A 15680-nucleotide genomic window follows, 5' to 3' on the forward strand; every position below is an offset into this window, starting at 1 on the left:
GATGGAAAACTATCAATGAGAAATATTCGAGGAGGCAAAAAATGATAGTTGATAAAAATATGCGAAAAGTTGTAAAGCAAAACAAAATTATTTTGTATCACGATTACGGTGCAAACTGGTTTTTAAAGCTCTTGGAACAGCCAGCATCAACAACAAAGTTCAAGGTCACACAGTCACCGTCATCTGAGATATGAGCGTTTGGTGATATTTTAATTGCAATAACACGTTGATTCGCGCCGAAGGTTATGAGTTATGACGGTGTGGCAGCAAATTCTTGCACTAGATGCAAGGTTCAATGCCCATAGGGTTCCGGCTGACCCAGGATTCAGTAAGTCAGATTCATATTGATGTCATGATAATGATAAGTCCACAGCAGGGCGGTTTGGTGAGCCACCAGTATTTGATTATTATTGAAGTTATTTGGCTTACAGGATAGGTGGCATTGGTGCCTTATTTAATGCCTTCATACTTCGCTTATTGATGTAATGATAAAGGCACCAACAGTTATTTATTGATGAAATATTAGTTGTTTTGGCAGATTTCCGAGGGTGGAACTTATGCTTCACATATCTTTACAGTTCCTGCTGCACAGGTTGAGGTCTATTCCAGAACTTGGGATTTGAAAGGAACTCTCATTGGTGCACCCATAAATGTAGTCTTGGAGGCTATGGGGGACAGGGGTGCACTTGTCAAATTATTCCAAACATTGTCCCAAATTTGATAACTGCAATTTCAAGTTGTTTTTGCATGGCACTGTGGTTAACAACTGGCATTTTCTTATTAAAATGCTAAGGTTTTTCCTTGCAATGAAAATACCAACCTGCTGTTGAAAGAATGAAAAATACAAACATAAAAGGGCGCAACTTTTATCAATTCTGGTTGCTGTGTGAGGGGCTCTTGCTATATCCCCTATAGATCTGCCAGTGTCAGCACAGCAACTATGAGAGGCTGATGTTTGATCTGTCAACATAAAATGTCATCAATCAATACTGCTTGAACTTTGAACACTCACACGGGTGCCTACATCACTGATATTACCATGTGATGTTTTTGATGTAGTTACCATTTACCTAGTGCTATGGCTTTTGATTGAGGTGGGAAAGATTTGGTCAAAGTAAGTTTCTTTATATTTTATTTTTTCTATTTGTGACAATTGATTTACTCATGTCCATTAAAGTATCCCCTCAAAGTTTGTGGATGGTGTAGATCAAAGTGAGACTGTACCTCTGAGCTCTGTTATCTGGTTGCGCTGATGCGGTCTTGCATTGCTCATTGCCCGTTCTCCCTGCGGCAGGGACGCTGTACATCCGCCGCCGGAGCCAGCTGCTGCGGGAGGGTGTGCGGGAGGAGGCGGGCGCCGACCCGGCGCTGCGCCGCCAGTACCTGCGCCAGCGGGCGGCGCTGCTGAGCCGGCGCTACGGCGTGCCGGCCGACCAGGTATCGGTCCGTTCACACAGCGCCAGCACGCAGAGCCACAGCCGCCAGAGTCACAGCCGGCACCACTCGGACGTCGGAGTGGCGCGGCGCGGCGGGGAATCCCCGGCCACCCCCGGCGGAGGGGGCACCCTGGTACCCTCCGCCCGAGCCACCGCCTCGCAGGCCATCGTCGGCGGCGGGTCGCTCGGAGAGAATTACGCCTTCGCCGGGTTCCTGCACGTGTTTGACCAGCATACGGGTCCGGTGACCTGTGTGCAGTTCGCACACGATGAGCTCTGGCTGCTAGCTCTCGGCTCTCTGGACGGCCGGGTGTCTGTCTGTGAGCTAGAGGGGGAGCCGCGCGTCCGTCACCTCCTCTCGGGTCACACTGACGGCGTCACCGCTCTGGCCTGGTCCACCTCCAACGAACTGCTGGTGACGTGCGCGCGGGACGGCACAGCGCGCCTCTGGCAGCCGGGCAGCGGTCACTGCCTGCGCGCCGTGGCCGATCCGCACGGCTCGCCGCTCTCCTGCGTGGTGTTCCACCCGGAGAACAACAACCTGGTGCTGCTGGGGAACCGGCACGGCCTGGTGCAGGCGGTGAACGTGTCGTCGGGCAGGTTCCCGGCGGGAGGCAGCAGCCAGCTGGCGTCCGCGGTGACCGCACTGGCCGCCCCGCCCACCGGAGCGCTCATTTGGGCCGGCTGTCAGAAGGTGAGGAGGCGACCGACGCGACCCTTCCCCTTCAGGGAGTCTTTGAATCATACTTTCAGAAACTGACTAAGTAAAAGTAAATTAAATAAAAGAGAATCAGCTTGTAAGACATGGTAAGTTTACAAATCAGCGGCATCGTGGAAGAAGACTGACAGTAGAAAGTTGATGAAGTTGTTTGCAGACCTCCTCCTCCTCCCCCCAAATACTCTGGTGAATACAGTTTAGTCTGTCCCTTACACCGCAGTTCGCATTGTCCTCAGTTGAGTGTCCCTACCGCGGTTGTTCATTCATAATTTGTCCCAAACCACAGTGTATGCTGACCCGACCCCGTCCTCTCCACAGGGCATGGTGGTATCGTTCCAGTGTGACCAGGCGTCAGGTCGTCTGGTCAAGTGTCGCCGGGTTACCGTGTCAGACGGGGTACCCGTCACCTGTATCTCTGCACGCTCCTGGGCCAGTCGGGAGGCGGCCGATATGTCGCTGCTCGTGAACGCCGCCTGTAACTCGCTCCTGCTCTTTCGGTGGGTAATGGGCACTGGACGGCGTTGTTAGAGTGTCTGCTTGATAGGTTTTGTCCCCGAAAGTTATTTTTAGGGGGAAGCGATCCGTGTGTGCGTTAAGCGATTCACATTACTAGATTTCATCGATGACTTGCACGATCAGGTGTTTGTCGTTCCGACTTTCTGAATAAGCTAAGACGTTCCGACGGCTTTGTGAGGGATGTTAAGCTGCAGCCTCTGACCAGTTACACAGCTGGAAAACTCTTGAATACGCAGCTGACATAACAGCTAGAATTGCAATCGGTGGTAGGATTGGTCCAGGGCTGGTCCATAGCGTGCCTGTCCACCAGTGACTGCGCCGTGCGGTGACGTGCCACGGCAGTGTTTCTGACGTGTGAACCCGCCCGCTTCTGACGCAGAGTGGTGGACCAGGAGGGCGGTCTCCAGCTGAAACGCCGCTTCTCCGTGCGCCACAGCTCGGCCGAACACGTCATCAAGTCGTCCTTCTGCCCCATCATGTCGTTCCGCCAGGGCGCCTGTGTCGGTAAGATGAACGGACATGAGACCATCCGATATTCATTCTACACCCTTTTGTAATTTGTTTTCAGAAGCTTAGTTGACATTTCAATGATTTTTTTTTTCAGCGATCACGCGATGTAATGACGACGTGAGGATGTTACGATTTGAATTCAATGCCAAACAAAACCAAACACACTTGCCCCGCTTCAGTCTGGCAAGAGCCCACTTCTGATCTATCGTCGTATCTGACACGAGGAATGAATCCGTCCCTGATTCGTACACCAGTGTGACCGTGTGACCTGACCCGTCCCCCTTTCCTTTCAGTGTCTGGCAGCGAGGACTGCACGGTGTACCTATTTGACGTCGAGCGTGACCTCAAACCGTGCGTCAACAAACTGCAGGGCCACTCCGCCGCTGTGCTGGACGTGAGTTTTAACCGGGACGAGTCCCTGCTGGCCACCGGGGACGCCAGCGGTATCGTTATCGTATGGAAACGACAGCTCTCGACCACTGAGTCGGCGTGAGGGAACATTGAAGGAACATGGGGAGAACGGGATTACGGACGCACCTATAATTAAGGGACAGGATGGGACAGAATATAGGGCACTTCATCAATGGGAGTAGGCGTGAGGGAGGGGCGGTAAGCTGGGTGGAAGAAGAGGAAGAAGATGAGCGTACCGGAGCTGCGGACTTGAGCTGCGTAGGTACTGACGGAGAAGCAAGTGGGGGTGAAATGAATGTAGGGGCGGGAACGTTCAGAGACGACCGCGGCCCCATGAGGTAAGCCCCGAGGAGTCGGCTAATGGTGCCATGGATGCTCCATAGCTGCATAGTGCATATTAAAGACATTTAAATATAAACATTCCTGAACTGGCCGCTGGCAGCTGTACCCGTAGTCTGTGTGTGTGGACGGGCCGATTGCCCGGGGTTATTGTACTGCTGTGTTTGTGCGTCTGTGTGCGTGGGGAGTGTTCTCTGCAGTGCTATTGCGCAGAGAAACCGTCTTACCCATTGAACGGCGCCGGGCAGCCAGGCGATGGATTTGTCAACGTGACGCGCGGCGGTGCGTGAAATTATTTTGTGTGACGGTTATTTGCAATGCAATGTGATATGACGAATCTTTATCGCAGATGTATATGGAGCTTTACGCGCCGTTACAAAATATACGAATATTTTATGCACGCTAGCAATCTTTGTGTGCCACGTCACCTGTTTTTGAGCTGGTGGATGAAAACCGGCAGCCCGGCTTCGGGCCTATCCTTATTTTCAAAACATTTAGAGTCGCCGTTAGGCAGGGGCGGATCCAGAAAATCTCCAAGGGAGGGGCCATTAGAAACCAGGAGGCCCCCCCCCATAATCCCACCTGTTGGAGGCCCCATCTTCCCACTTGTTGGGCCCCCCCCCAAAAAAACTGCGTCTATTGAGCTTATCTAGCTGTTCAGGCAACATCTCAACATCTGTGCAGGCTTGGAGGCCCTCTGTGCAGGTTAGGAGGCCCTGTAAAAGTGGTCATCTCTGTGAGTATAAGAGACCTCCAAGTTATGAAAAGCTTTACCAATCTTCTAACAAAGAAGTCTTCTCAGCTAGTCTTCTAAGAAATAACTAAGTGGGTAGGTTAAAAAAAAACTCATCGGATTTCGGCCACTTTATTTTCAGGAGGCCCCCTTTTCAGCTTTTTAACTTTTTAAATTTTTATTTTATTTTTGAAAAAAATCGGCCAAGGGGGGGGGGGCCATGGCCCCCATGGCCCCCCCTTGTATCCGCGCCTGCCGTTAGGTAATTCGTTCCACGAATGCCCGGCGCTGAGCATCCATTTCGGGTTTCCTGGGCAGCACGAATACAATACCGAACCCGCTAAAACTGCTCTCGGGTCTGCTACTCATGTGAATTCTTGAATTCATTTCGGGGCTCGTCGGCAATCACATTGCCCCCACATACTCATGGCCGGTCACATCAGCATGCTACAGCCCGGATCTCTTCCCGGTAACGCAGCTCAAGGGGAGTTTACGAAAAATGAAGGTCAAACTAGCCCGAGCTTATTGATTGCTCGTAAGTTGGTTGACCCCGGAATACCACCGAACTATCAACTGAGACGGAATTACACCACCGATTTCCTCTTTCATTTATTCAACTATTTAAGTATTCAATTTCTACACGAATTATTCACGCACCGAAAAGCGTGTCTCAGAAAGGAGCAATAACAATGATCTCTGGCGTCCGGCCGCACTCAGGCGGGGGACAAGCACGCCTTAGCCTACGTGTGCCGGCACCTGCCGGCCGCCGCGGCGCCGCCCGGCGACAAATATGGCAAACACTGCGGCAGGCGGCGGCGCAGCTACAGCTCACAAATTAGTCTCTCCAACCGTCACGGCGGAAGCGGATTAGTGCAGCCAAGACCTGCCCAACGGACGGCGCTGGCCGCCGGCACTCGGAATCACTCGGATAGAACGCCGCGACGCGCCGCAGCGCGCGCGCGCTCTCATTCGCTCTCGCTCTCACTTATAAAAGTACGCGTCTATATGAAAATATATCGGGCCGCGGTGAGCGCGGGACACGCGTGCACTGCAGTTCTCACAAGACTCGGCGACCGGGCTATCTGATCATCACATCGGGTCGCGCGTCCCGGCGCCGCGGGCCGGGCCGGAATGTGTGTGTGGGCGCGGCGCTCAGGCGTCGGCCTCGCCGTCGTCGTCGATGCTGTCATCGGGCAGCGACGAGGCCGAGTCGTCGCCGGACGGCTGCATGCTGGACCGTTTGATGCCGCTCAGCAGCCGGTTGGTGGACATGCCCAGGCCGGCACCACCGCGCCTGTCGGGGCGAGCAGAGATCAGTCAGTGGGGAGACGGGCTGGGGTCACTCGGGGAAAGAAGGGAGCACATCACACTCAGTAACCAATCCTATACGGTTATACGGTATACGACCGGCTCTCTATACGGTAAACGGGTTTTATACTCTTATGGTCACAATAAGGGACAGACTGAGGCACAGATGGGATTGCTGTCATCACCACAGCACTGCATGAGTGCAGTCACGCGAAGCCAAGCCTCAAAAGTCGCATGTCCACAGCCCTTTCAATGACGGACCTCAAGGTATGTCCGATTAGGGAATATTGTGCCGAAGGATTTGGCTTAGTCTCGTTTTAGTGTGAACATTTCACATCCATGGAAATAGGGAAACACGGCTATTTCGCCGATTCACTATAAAACAGCATTGCAGAACATTTCATTAAAATCAACAGCCACTCCATGCTTCTACATGACATACAAATACGCACGCATATAATCAAACTAAGTACAACTAATGCGACGAGATTTCAAGCAAAGGACAGGGTAACATCCAATCCAAAAACAAACCAAGCTAAATGAAAACTCGAAGTTCTCTGTGACAAGTGCCGAGCTTGACTTGGTTAGTGGGATGGGTTCGATTGGCCCTGGAGGTCAGCCTAGACTTTATATCCCATCCTGGCTTTTCCAACCAACAGTACGATAAATCAACAGAAAAACATACACAGTGCACACGGCTTTGTCTATCGATTTCTCGATCGTGTCTATGTAATGAAACCAGCACATTGCGAACATTGCTTGTGTTAGTTTACATACAGGATAGGTGAAAGCACACATACAGGGATGGTTCACTCGCGTGCAAAGGGGGAAAAGGAGGGGACCTCATCGAACCAGCATCCCGAGTATGGCTACACTCAATTCCAAAGAACACCCCGCGTGCTGAGATTGCTAGGGATAAGGGAGAAAACTAATAATTGACCTTCGATCTTCTCGATCCTAGAGGAATGGATGAAGGCACTGACGATGGGAAATGCACATACATTCGGGGGAACACTCAGCACACTGCGCGGCACAACCGGGCACACACGCGCGCGCACGCACAGGCACACACAGGGACACACAGAACAGGCACACACGGGGTTCCACAAACGGAGCGGCCAAAGGCCTACAACCTGTTGTGCTGTTTAACCTCGAGCAGTACGGCCTCGGCCTCAGCAATGCTGCGGCAGTCGGGCCAGGCTGGTTAGGGGACATCCCTGATATAATCCGTACCCCACACTGACCCAGGAGTACGGGGACGTAAAGGTAGAACCATATTCGATGCATCAGTGGTGTACACTTATGCCAACCAACCCCATCAGTCATGTAACCAATAGTCGCGTGTGCTATGCCTTATCCCAAGGGTATGCCCAAAGGTGGGCCTACAGGCGACGGCCCCACACCTCATGATGATGTAATGTATCTGGCTTGTCCCATCCCACGAGATTCACCCACGTCGGGATATATTGCGGAATGGACAGGAAAGAGGGCACACAGAGCAAAACAATAGCAATCAGAGAGAAGCAATAGATGACCAGAAGAGTCCACATAAAGTAACATTTAAACGTCATGCATAATATAAGATAAATTAAATTAAACTTGTGCTACACAGTTGTGTCGGGTGCAAGCGCCAGTGCTGTAAAAAGAACAGAGCCCGCTAGCCGCTCAAAGCTAGCAAAGCTGGTAAAAAAGTCCGAAGCCACCATCCAATATCAGCGGCGCCCATGGCTAACATCCAGCCACCAGCTGCTAGCAGGCCAGCAGGCTGCTAACATCTAGCGTTCAGCGGTAGCCCAGGCAGCCGGAGCGCGGGCCTGACTGACCGTGACACCTCCGTCCTCCACTGTGCGCCGATCCCGTGCTAGTGCACCCGGCTGCACCCGCCGCACGGACACACAGCACGGTTAGTGACGGAGGACAGTCTACGGCCCACTACGGTAGCTGGCGGGATATAACGCATATACAGCGACGGCGCCTAGATGACTACCAGCCACGACACGGACAGGCCAGGGCCGGGCATTTTCAGTCATCAACCTCAGACTATCTTAGAGCGCTTAGTACATAATATAATGCAAGCCGAGCCCTACAGCCTACAGCCAGCTGCCAAGCAGGCGACCACATTATACACAGCCGGACTTCGGGGGCCACTGGCAGCAAACTTAGATATCAGCTGCAGTCTAACAACACATGTTATCCTAAGCAGACTTCGCGGCGGCTACACCAGGCGCTGGACGAACAAGGGGGCGAATCTAAATCACCTGTTACCCCAACAGTCACCGCGCCGGTGCCAGTCTCACCTGAGCTTGTTGCGTAGTGTGGCCAGCTCCCGGTTGGTGGTCTCCTGGCTCTCCATCATATCCTCGAGCTCGCGCTGCGCCTTGCGCTTCTGGCTCTTCTCGCGCGACAGTTCCTCCTCCGTCTCGTCGAGCTGGCGTTTGAGCGCCTTGACACGCGAGTTGACCTTCTCGACCTGTTCCTTGTACTGGTCGGCGTGCCGCCGCTCATCCTCCAGTTGCATAATCAGCTCCTTCATACTGTAAGGGCAAAGGCGGGAAACACACGGTCACTGGGATGGCCTCGAAACGATGTCATCAATGCCGACCTGGACAAACATCCAGAAAATAATGAATCGCTATAATCGATTAACTGATTGCTAATCACACACCGTCGTAGCAAGAGTCGAGTTGGGTGTCCATATTCAACCGCAGCTAATTAGCATGAAAGTTTGAAAGCAATCATACAAATAAGGACACACCATTTAGGCTACTTCACCACATTCACAGCATATAACAGAAAACGTAATAAATCAAGGCCCTGTAACTGTCGCAGCCCTTTCTAATTACTCTAAAATCATCATAAAGGACGGTTCAGACGTCCTTTATGACTCTCGCATGCAGCGAGCCCGATCCTCGCGTCACTGACCGTTTCTCGAGTTTGCGGTTGGCCTTGGCCTGCAGCAGGCGCTCCTTGGCCTCGCCCTCGAGCTGTTCATCCAGGTTGCGCAGCTTGGACTCGAGCGCGGCGATGGTGGCCTTTGTGCGCGAGCGCTGGTCGCCTTCGAGCTCCTGAAGCTTCGCCTTCAGCTCCTGTGGGGCCGAGTCAGCGGGGTTACTGGGGTGTTCAACACAGTGTCGGCTCAGACAAATCTCACGTCAAACGAGCAATATTATGCATTGTCATCCAACTAATCACAACTAATTGAAGAAAAAGCAATAGACAGAACATCCTGGTTATTCAACATCCAAAAATAACTTTGCAGGCGGCATGTAGTAAGCACATCATCCTGCAATCTTGCTGCCGGATCGTTTGACAATCAAATCCCGTTCTGCAAATTCACGATTACGTATAAACACCACCGCTCTAACGCCCAGTGACCAATCAAACGGCCGGGCTGCCCCACCCCAAGTCCCAACGGGCCTCTCTCAGACCCCATCCCATCGCCCTCCGACCTCGTCTCACCATCCGCCTCTAACTGACCTTGTTCTGACGCTCAAGCATCATGCGGCTGCTCTCGAGTTTCTGCGTGGTGGACCGCTCGGCGGCCAGCTCGGTGGTCGTCTGCTCGAGCTGCAGCTGTCCCTTGCGGGCGCGGTCCATCAGGATCTCAGAGTTGGACTGCTCCTCCTCCAGCTCGTCCTCCAGGGCGGAGATGCGCGCCTCCAGACGCCGCTTCTCGTCAGCCAGCAGGTTACTGTCGGGGGAGCCACGGGACAAATTAACAACGGCGTTAAATGCAAAACACATCCTGGCTACCAGTGTTTATCATCCTGTGTCATATTAACTCCTGACAAGGTACAATCTAACAGGCCGAGGTCGATATAGCAAAATTGTTCCACATGCACCAATCGTGTTTATGAAACATTCATAGCCTAAATCACATATACAACACAACGTTTACAATCATATCAATAATGCATGCGGTTATCCATGTGATTTAACATTTACGTCAAACATCATGTCGAGTATAGCGTTTGCGCCGCGCTCCCTCATCTAGCCCAACTGACACCCGTCAGCTCCCGTGACTGACCCCTTGTTAGCGTTGTTACCCCCTGCCCCCATGGGCCCGTCAGCTCCCGCGACTGACCCCTTGTTAGCGTTGTTGGCGATCTCCTCGTGCAGCTCGTCGCGCTCCTGTTCAGCGTTCTTGCGCTGCCGCTCGGCCGAGCTGAGGTCCTCCTGCAGCTGGATCAGTTCTGCCTCCAGCGCCTTGCTCTTCTTCTCAGCCTCCTTGCACTGGGCGGCCATATCCTCTCGGCCCAGACGGGCCTCCTCCGCCTGCTGCTGGCTGTCCTTGAGCAGCATCTGTGTAGAAAGGGTCAGTGTTACAGGTCAGATCAGGTGGTCAGGGCAGAGCCAGGGAGGTCATAGATAAGTCAGATCCAGTCCCCGTCCGCTGTTCTACCATCTCGACGGTGCATGCTGATATATGATTTGGTTACAATCCGGATATGACGCCAACTTTCTCCCCCACAGCACAAATTAACTCAAACAAAATCCATGTCATTTTACGTCGATTACTGACCTGCATTTTCTTCAGCTGCTTGAGCGCGTCGTCCTTGAGTTTGTTGTTCATCTCCATCTGCTGCTCGAGGTCCTTGTAGTCGGCCTCCAGCTTCTTGCGCAGTGCCGAGCTGGAGCTGCGCTGTTTGCGCTCGTCATCCAGCTCCATCTCGAGGTCGCGCAGCTGTTTGAGGAGCGCGCGCCGCTTCTCCTCTGCCTGCTCCTCCCTGGCGGACATCTCGCGCTCCATCTGCGTCTTCATCGCCTGCATGTTGACCTCCAGGCGGAGTTTGACGTCCTCGGTCATCTGCAGGTCGCCCTCGAGCTCCTCCATCTGGGTCTTCATGTCCTCCATGCGGCTCTCCAGGATACGCTTCTCCTTCTCCAGCTCGTGGAACTGTCGAACAATAAGTATGGTGCGTCAGAGGGAGAGGGAATTCGGCCAGGTTGGACTAATAATAGTCGCCACGGTTCAGTGGCAGATTAACGAGCAGCACTCTAACCACGCAATCAGGCTCGATACTGCCTTACTGCACTGCCACACGATGCAAATACATCTCATAACCGCGCGCATGCCTGCGGTGTAATCGTTCTCACACGGGTACTACGTCACGAATGAACGAATACCACATGTCCTGCGCGATCTACATATCGCATCATTCCCCCTTCATTAATCCCCAGTAGTGCTACAGGAATCGCTACTTCTTCTTTCCAATCGCATTCTTCCAACGTCAAAGTAATCAGAAAAGAAATATTGGCCATACTCACGTTCTTATCGGCGGTGCCCTGCGAGTTGACCAGCTCGTCGAGCTCGTTCTGCAGCTGACGGCGCGCCTTCTCCAGTTCCTCGCGCACCACCTGGGCCTCGTCGAGCTCGCGCGTCAGCGACAGCACCTTGGTCTCCTTCTCACGGGCCTCGCGCTCGGCGTTGTCCCGCTCCAGAGAGATTTGCTCACAGAGCGCCTGGGAAAGAAACGAGCAGACACCGGTGAGAGGAGCGGGCGACATACGCGCCGAACAGGGTCGAATCGATCAAGTACCTAGTCAAAAGCAATACTAAAACTGATATACTTGTGCTCAAAAGCTGGGCCTCTAACTGAATCTGACCTTGAATTTCGGTAATTAGTTCAACTTATCATGCGTAGATCTAATCATTTGTTTAGTTGATCATGGAATAAACTATTGAGTTATGTAAGAAAAGTTATTTGAGCTTAAATACAGGCATTTGCTGCAGTCCCTGTCAATGAAAACATCCTTTTATGCCGACTTACCTTCTCCTCGTTCATGGCCTTGTCGAAGTTGCGCTGTTTCTTCTCGAGCTCGACGAGTTTGGCGCGCTGCGCGTCCAGGTCGATGGTGACGTCCTCGAGCTCCGCCTGCAGCTTCTTCTTGGAGCGGTCCAGCTTGTCGTTGGCCGCCTGCATCTCCTCCACCTGGTGGCGCAGCTCCTCGATCTCCTGCAGGGTAAATGGAGGGAGGGGAATGGGTTAGGGACAGAGCGACACTACAAGAGGTAAACTGGCACGGCTCTATGACTACAGGGCCGAGTCAAGTGTCCCACTGGCCCATAGGCCGAGCCCAGAGCTTTGTAGCGGCCATCGGATACAAGGCTTTACGAATAGAAACCACCGGACACACACAAATATTTAAAACTATCCCACTTCACTGGACACGACTCTATATCTAGCAATTAGAGCGATCCAACATGAGACTCCACAATGACTTCTGGATCGGTCCCAACACCAAATTTCCGTCCTAGTTTACCTTGCTCTGGCGTTTGCGGGCCTCCTCGAGCTGCTGCACCGTCTCGGCCTCCTCCGCTTCACGTTTCTTGATCTCGGCCAGCTGGGTCTGCGCCTGGCCCAGCTGCTTCTCGAGCTGCTGCTTGGCCTCCTCCTCCTCCTCGAGCTGGTCCTGCAGCTGTCCGCGCTGCTCCTCGGCCGTCCTCAGGCGCGAGTTAAGCGCCAGCTTCTGTCGGGTCTCCTCCTCCAGAAGAGCTGTGAGACGGGAGGGGAGGGGAGACGTCAGACGGGCTTAGCAGGATGAAAGGAGGCCGCAGCCTCCGCAACATCGGCAGGGTGCCGACAGGGCTACATACGCTAACAGAATACGCTAATAGACACAAAACAACTGCGAACGCTCCTTGATATGGAAGAGTCACAAAAGTATAAGTACACTCACAGGCTATCAGTGTCTGCTAAATACACACCGAATAAATAACACCAACATTCTAAACCCAACGATACGGCTAAATCACTGACAGATCACACAGGAAAGTATCAGTGATATCCGCACAAGTATTCTTAAACTCTAGATCAAACTTGAGACAGGAGTCACTGAAAGACGGTATCAGCAGTCCTTCATAATCCCAGCCCGGGGGAGGCAATCTGCACCCAATTCCCAATTCTCCGGCACCGTCGCAGAACTCACCCTGCGCCTCGGCTAGGTTAGCCTCCAGCGTGGTGCTCGACTTGGCCGACTGAGTCGCCTTGGTCTCGATCTGTTCCAACTGAGTGGAGAGCGACTCCACCTCGTTCTGGGAGCGGGCCACCCTGCGAAATGGACGGGAGGGCAGAGTGAGACACACGGGAAACTACATAGTACAGAGAGGGCAAACATATATGGCAGTCTCGGCGTGAATCGGACTATAATACAACTCTAAATGCAAAGCGTGACTCTCGTTACGCTTTGATTTGAACCATGTAAAATGCAAAAACCGTTTTTGAATAGAAAAATAATCAACCAAGATTTATTGTCCAGCCGGATCCCTCAACAAAAATCATGTTCAGGTCCGTAGTACCAGCGGATCTACCAAGAAGCGTGCATGAATGAGAGTGAATGCCATCCCGTACTTCTCCTGGAGCTCCTGTCGCGTGCGGTCCGACTCCTGCAGTTTGACGGTAAGCTCGCTCAGTTGAGACTCTTGCTGTTTGCGCTTCCGCTCCGACTCTGTGCGAGACGTGGTGACGGCTGCCGAGGGGGAGGGGGGAGGTCAGTGGGCGGTTCAGTCAGATAGCCTCAGACCGAATACCGGGCGCCGCAACAGAGGGGGCGAAAGAACGTAGCGGTTCGTATGTTACTGTAAATAGACATTACAACAGCGGGCTTTAGATACTAGCGAGAGTTACGTCAAGATGTGACGTACTGAATTTTATATATGTAGCTGCCGAGCAAAAGTCGAATAAGGGGAAATACAAATATAAGTGAATAAACGAATGTATGTAACTATATAAATGAAATAAAGAATAAATGAAATAGAGAAGGGAACGAAACTGAGCGAGAAAAATGAGAACGAAAAATGAAATAGACAGAGAAGGGAACGAAACTGAGCGAGAATAGGGTCACGTCTTTACCCTTGATGTCGTGCGCGAGGTCGGCGTTCTCGGCCTCGAGCTGCTGTTTGGTCTTCTCCAGTTGCTGCTTGGTCTTCTTCAGCGAGTCCAGCTGCTCGTTGAGCGTCTCCATGGCCGCGTTATGCTTGTGTCGCAGCTCGACAATGACCTGAGGAGGGGAAGGGACAGTGAGTGAGGGAGGGTGAGAGGAGACTTAACAGCAATTATGCGGCACATGAAAGCCTTTTCATTTTCCACAGTTTGTGCTAAGTTGACTGCGAAGATCAAGCCCACTTTGTTAGTATTCCTTGATATACATTGGAAAGACCGAATTCTTAAGGCTAACTTTGAAATCCTTCACACCTCTAAATATATTTAGCTTTGGTGAAATCGATGGTTAGCTCGCTGAGAGAGCCTTCCCCAAGACCAGCGTCCACTAATGCCCGATCAGCGGCCACCAACACCGGCCAAAGTCATGTAACGCCACGTCAACGTCAACGTCACCAGCCTCGTCGCCGTCCACCTACCTGATCGTGGTGGGCCTGCTGTTCCTCCACGGCCTTCTGCATCTTGGTCAGCTCCTCCTCGCGCTTGGTGCGGAGCTCCTGCTGGGCAGCCGTGGTGTCCAGAGAGTCCAGCAGCTCGTTCTTCAGCGCCTCCAACTCCTCGTTCAGGTCACGCTTCTGCTTCTCGGCCTTGTTGCGCGCCTCGCGCTCCGACTCGAGGTCCTCTTGCAGCTGCGGGGAGGACGGGGGGGGGGGGGTGTTAGAGTCTAAGATGTCCTCAGTACAGATACCCAACAACAACACCATTCGAACTTATCGAAGAATCATAATGCGAAAATTGAACAGAGTTGCTTACAAAACTGACAACAAGAGGCAGAACGAGATTAAAATTAGTGGAGTCACCTTTTTAACGTTCATATAAAAATATCCACATTTTATATAGCAAGGAGGACAGCAATCGGGAACTATGAGGATTGAGGACGGTCTGATGTCCTCAGCCCGTGAGAACATTTACAACCCTGAGTGTCGACCTGCTTTATATATACATTCTCTGACCGTCGCGTCGGCAGCATGTCATCATGTCGTCATCCTCACCTCGGTCAGCTGGCTCTCGACCTCTCGGATGGCCTTCTGCGCCTGGGCCTTTCCGGCCGCCTCCTCGTCCACCTTCATCATGGCCTGGGTGAGCTCCTCCTCGCGCTTGGCCAGCTGCAGCTGCAGGTCCTCCACCTGCGCCTTCTTCTCGGCCAGTTGCTCCTGAAAGACGGGAAAGAGACGGGGACGGTTAGAAAGTTCACATGATGAACAGGACAAATGATAGACCATTGGCAAAATGGATGTAATCATTTCGATACAAACTGGCGTTGAAAGGCCAGTGCTCCCAAAAAGATCTGATCTTATCTGATTTGAGCAACGGCAAATCAGTATGCTTCTCTGACAGACATTTCTTCAGGTGACTGGACAGGCTGTCCAGCAAGAGGACTACAACTGAACGCTCGGTACCTTGCTGCTTTCCCTCCCCTCCCGTCCGCGGTGCCGTCCGTCCACCAGTTTCCCACCTTCAGGTCGTTGATCTCGGTCTCGAGGCGGCGTTTGACGCGCTCCAGCTCCTGGCGCAGCTGCTGCTCCTTGCGAAGCCGCTCCTCAAGGTCGGCGATGGTCGACTCATGCTTGGTCTTCAGCTTGGTGAGGTGCTTGGAGCGCTCCTCCTCTTCTGCCACCGTCTGCGCCAGGTCGCTGGCGCGCTCCTCCAGCATCTTCTTCTCCTTCTGCAGCTTCTGGTTCATGTCCTCGGAGACGGCCATCTCCTCTTCCAGCTTCTTGACGCGCGCGTCACACTGCACCTGAGGACGGGCGGCGGGCGCGGGTCAG

The 15680-nt window shown here is 52.8% G+C and overlaps 2 protein-coding genes across 10 annotated transcripts in view; one reads left to right on the top strand and one right to left on the bottom strand.

The window, feature by feature from the left end:
• Window positions 1-14: 14 nt before the first annotated feature.
• LOC122378947 (WD repeat-containing protein 13-like) lies at window positions 15-4330 on the top strand. The gene is made up of 5 exons (XM_043360670.1): window positions 15-328; window positions 1295-2130; window positions 2473-2651; window positions 3050-3174; window positions 3474-4330. Exons 1-5 carry the CDS (start codon window positions 253-255, stop codon window positions 3671-3673), a joined length of 1416 nt encoding a protein of 471 aa, XP_043216605.1. The 5' UTR covers window positions 15-252; the 3' UTR covers window positions 3674-4330.
• Window positions 4331-5259: 929 nt separating this feature from the next.
• LOC122378958 (myosin heavy chain, non-muscle-like) overlaps window positions 5260-15680 on the bottom strand; it is a 56873-nt gene continuing 46452 nt past the window's right edge. For 3 of the 9 annotated variants that reach the window (XM_043360745.1, XM_043360690.1, XM_043360680.1), the window contains 16 exons: window positions 15368-15652; window positions 14904-15065; window positions 14331-14540; window positions 13825-13972; window positions 13324-13441; window positions 12902-13023; window positions 12236-12468; window positions 11743-11928; window positions 11240-11434; window positions 10494-10868; window positions 10056-10273; window positions 9449-9662; window positions 8894-9057; window positions 8269-8505; window positions 7105-7152; window positions 5260-5957 (listed from right to left, as the gene is read on the bottom strand). In XM_043360745.1, coding sequence (XP_043216680.1) covers window positions 5816-5957; window positions 7105-7152; window positions 8269-8505; window positions 8894-9057; window positions 9449-9662; window positions 10056-10273; window positions 10494-10868; window positions 11240-11434; window positions 11743-11928; window positions 12236-12468; window positions 12902-13023; window positions 13324-13441; window positions 13825-13972; window positions 14331-14540; window positions 14904-15065; window positions 15368-15652 — 3057 coding nt within the window. In that variant the 3' untranslated portion in view covers window positions 5260-5815. Of the gene's footprint in view, window positions 5958-7104; window positions 7153-7794; window positions 7846-8268; window positions 8506-8893; window positions 9058-9448; window positions 9663-10055; window positions 10274-10493; window positions 10869-11239; window positions 11435-11742; window positions 11929-12235; window positions 12469-12901; window positions 13024-13323; window positions 13442-13824; window positions 13973-14330; window positions 14541-14903; window positions 15066-15367; window positions 15653-15680 lie in introns of all 9 variants that reach the window. The other 6 variants (XM_043360754.1, XM_043360735.1, XM_043360728.1 and 3 more) reach the window with 2 other exon arrangements.

The sequence above is a fragment of the Amphibalanus amphitrite genome, unplaced genomic scaffold (assembly GCF_019059575.1).
Source record: "Amphibalanus amphitrite isolate SeventyFive unplaced genomic scaffold, NRLGWU_Aamphi_draft 000007F_arrow, whole genome shotgun sequence".
In the NCBI taxonomy this organism is placed as follows: Eukaryota; Metazoa; Arthropoda; class Thecostraca; order Balanomorpha; family Balanidae; genus Amphibalanus; species Amphibalanus amphitrite.

Coding starts and splice junctions, on each gene's coding strand:
- LOC122378947 (XM_043360670.1), top strand. CDS start 253: ATGACGGTGTGGCAGCAAATTCTTGCACTAGATGCAAGGTTCAATGCC. Junction 2,131..2,472: donor TTTGGGCCGGCTGTCAGAAG/GTGAGGAGGCGA, acceptor TCCTCTCCACAG/GGCATGGTGGTATCGTTCCA. Junction 3,175..3,473: donor CCGCCAGGGCGCCTGTGTCG/GTAAGATGAACG, acceptor CTTTCCTTTCAG/TGTCTGGCAGCGAGGACTGC.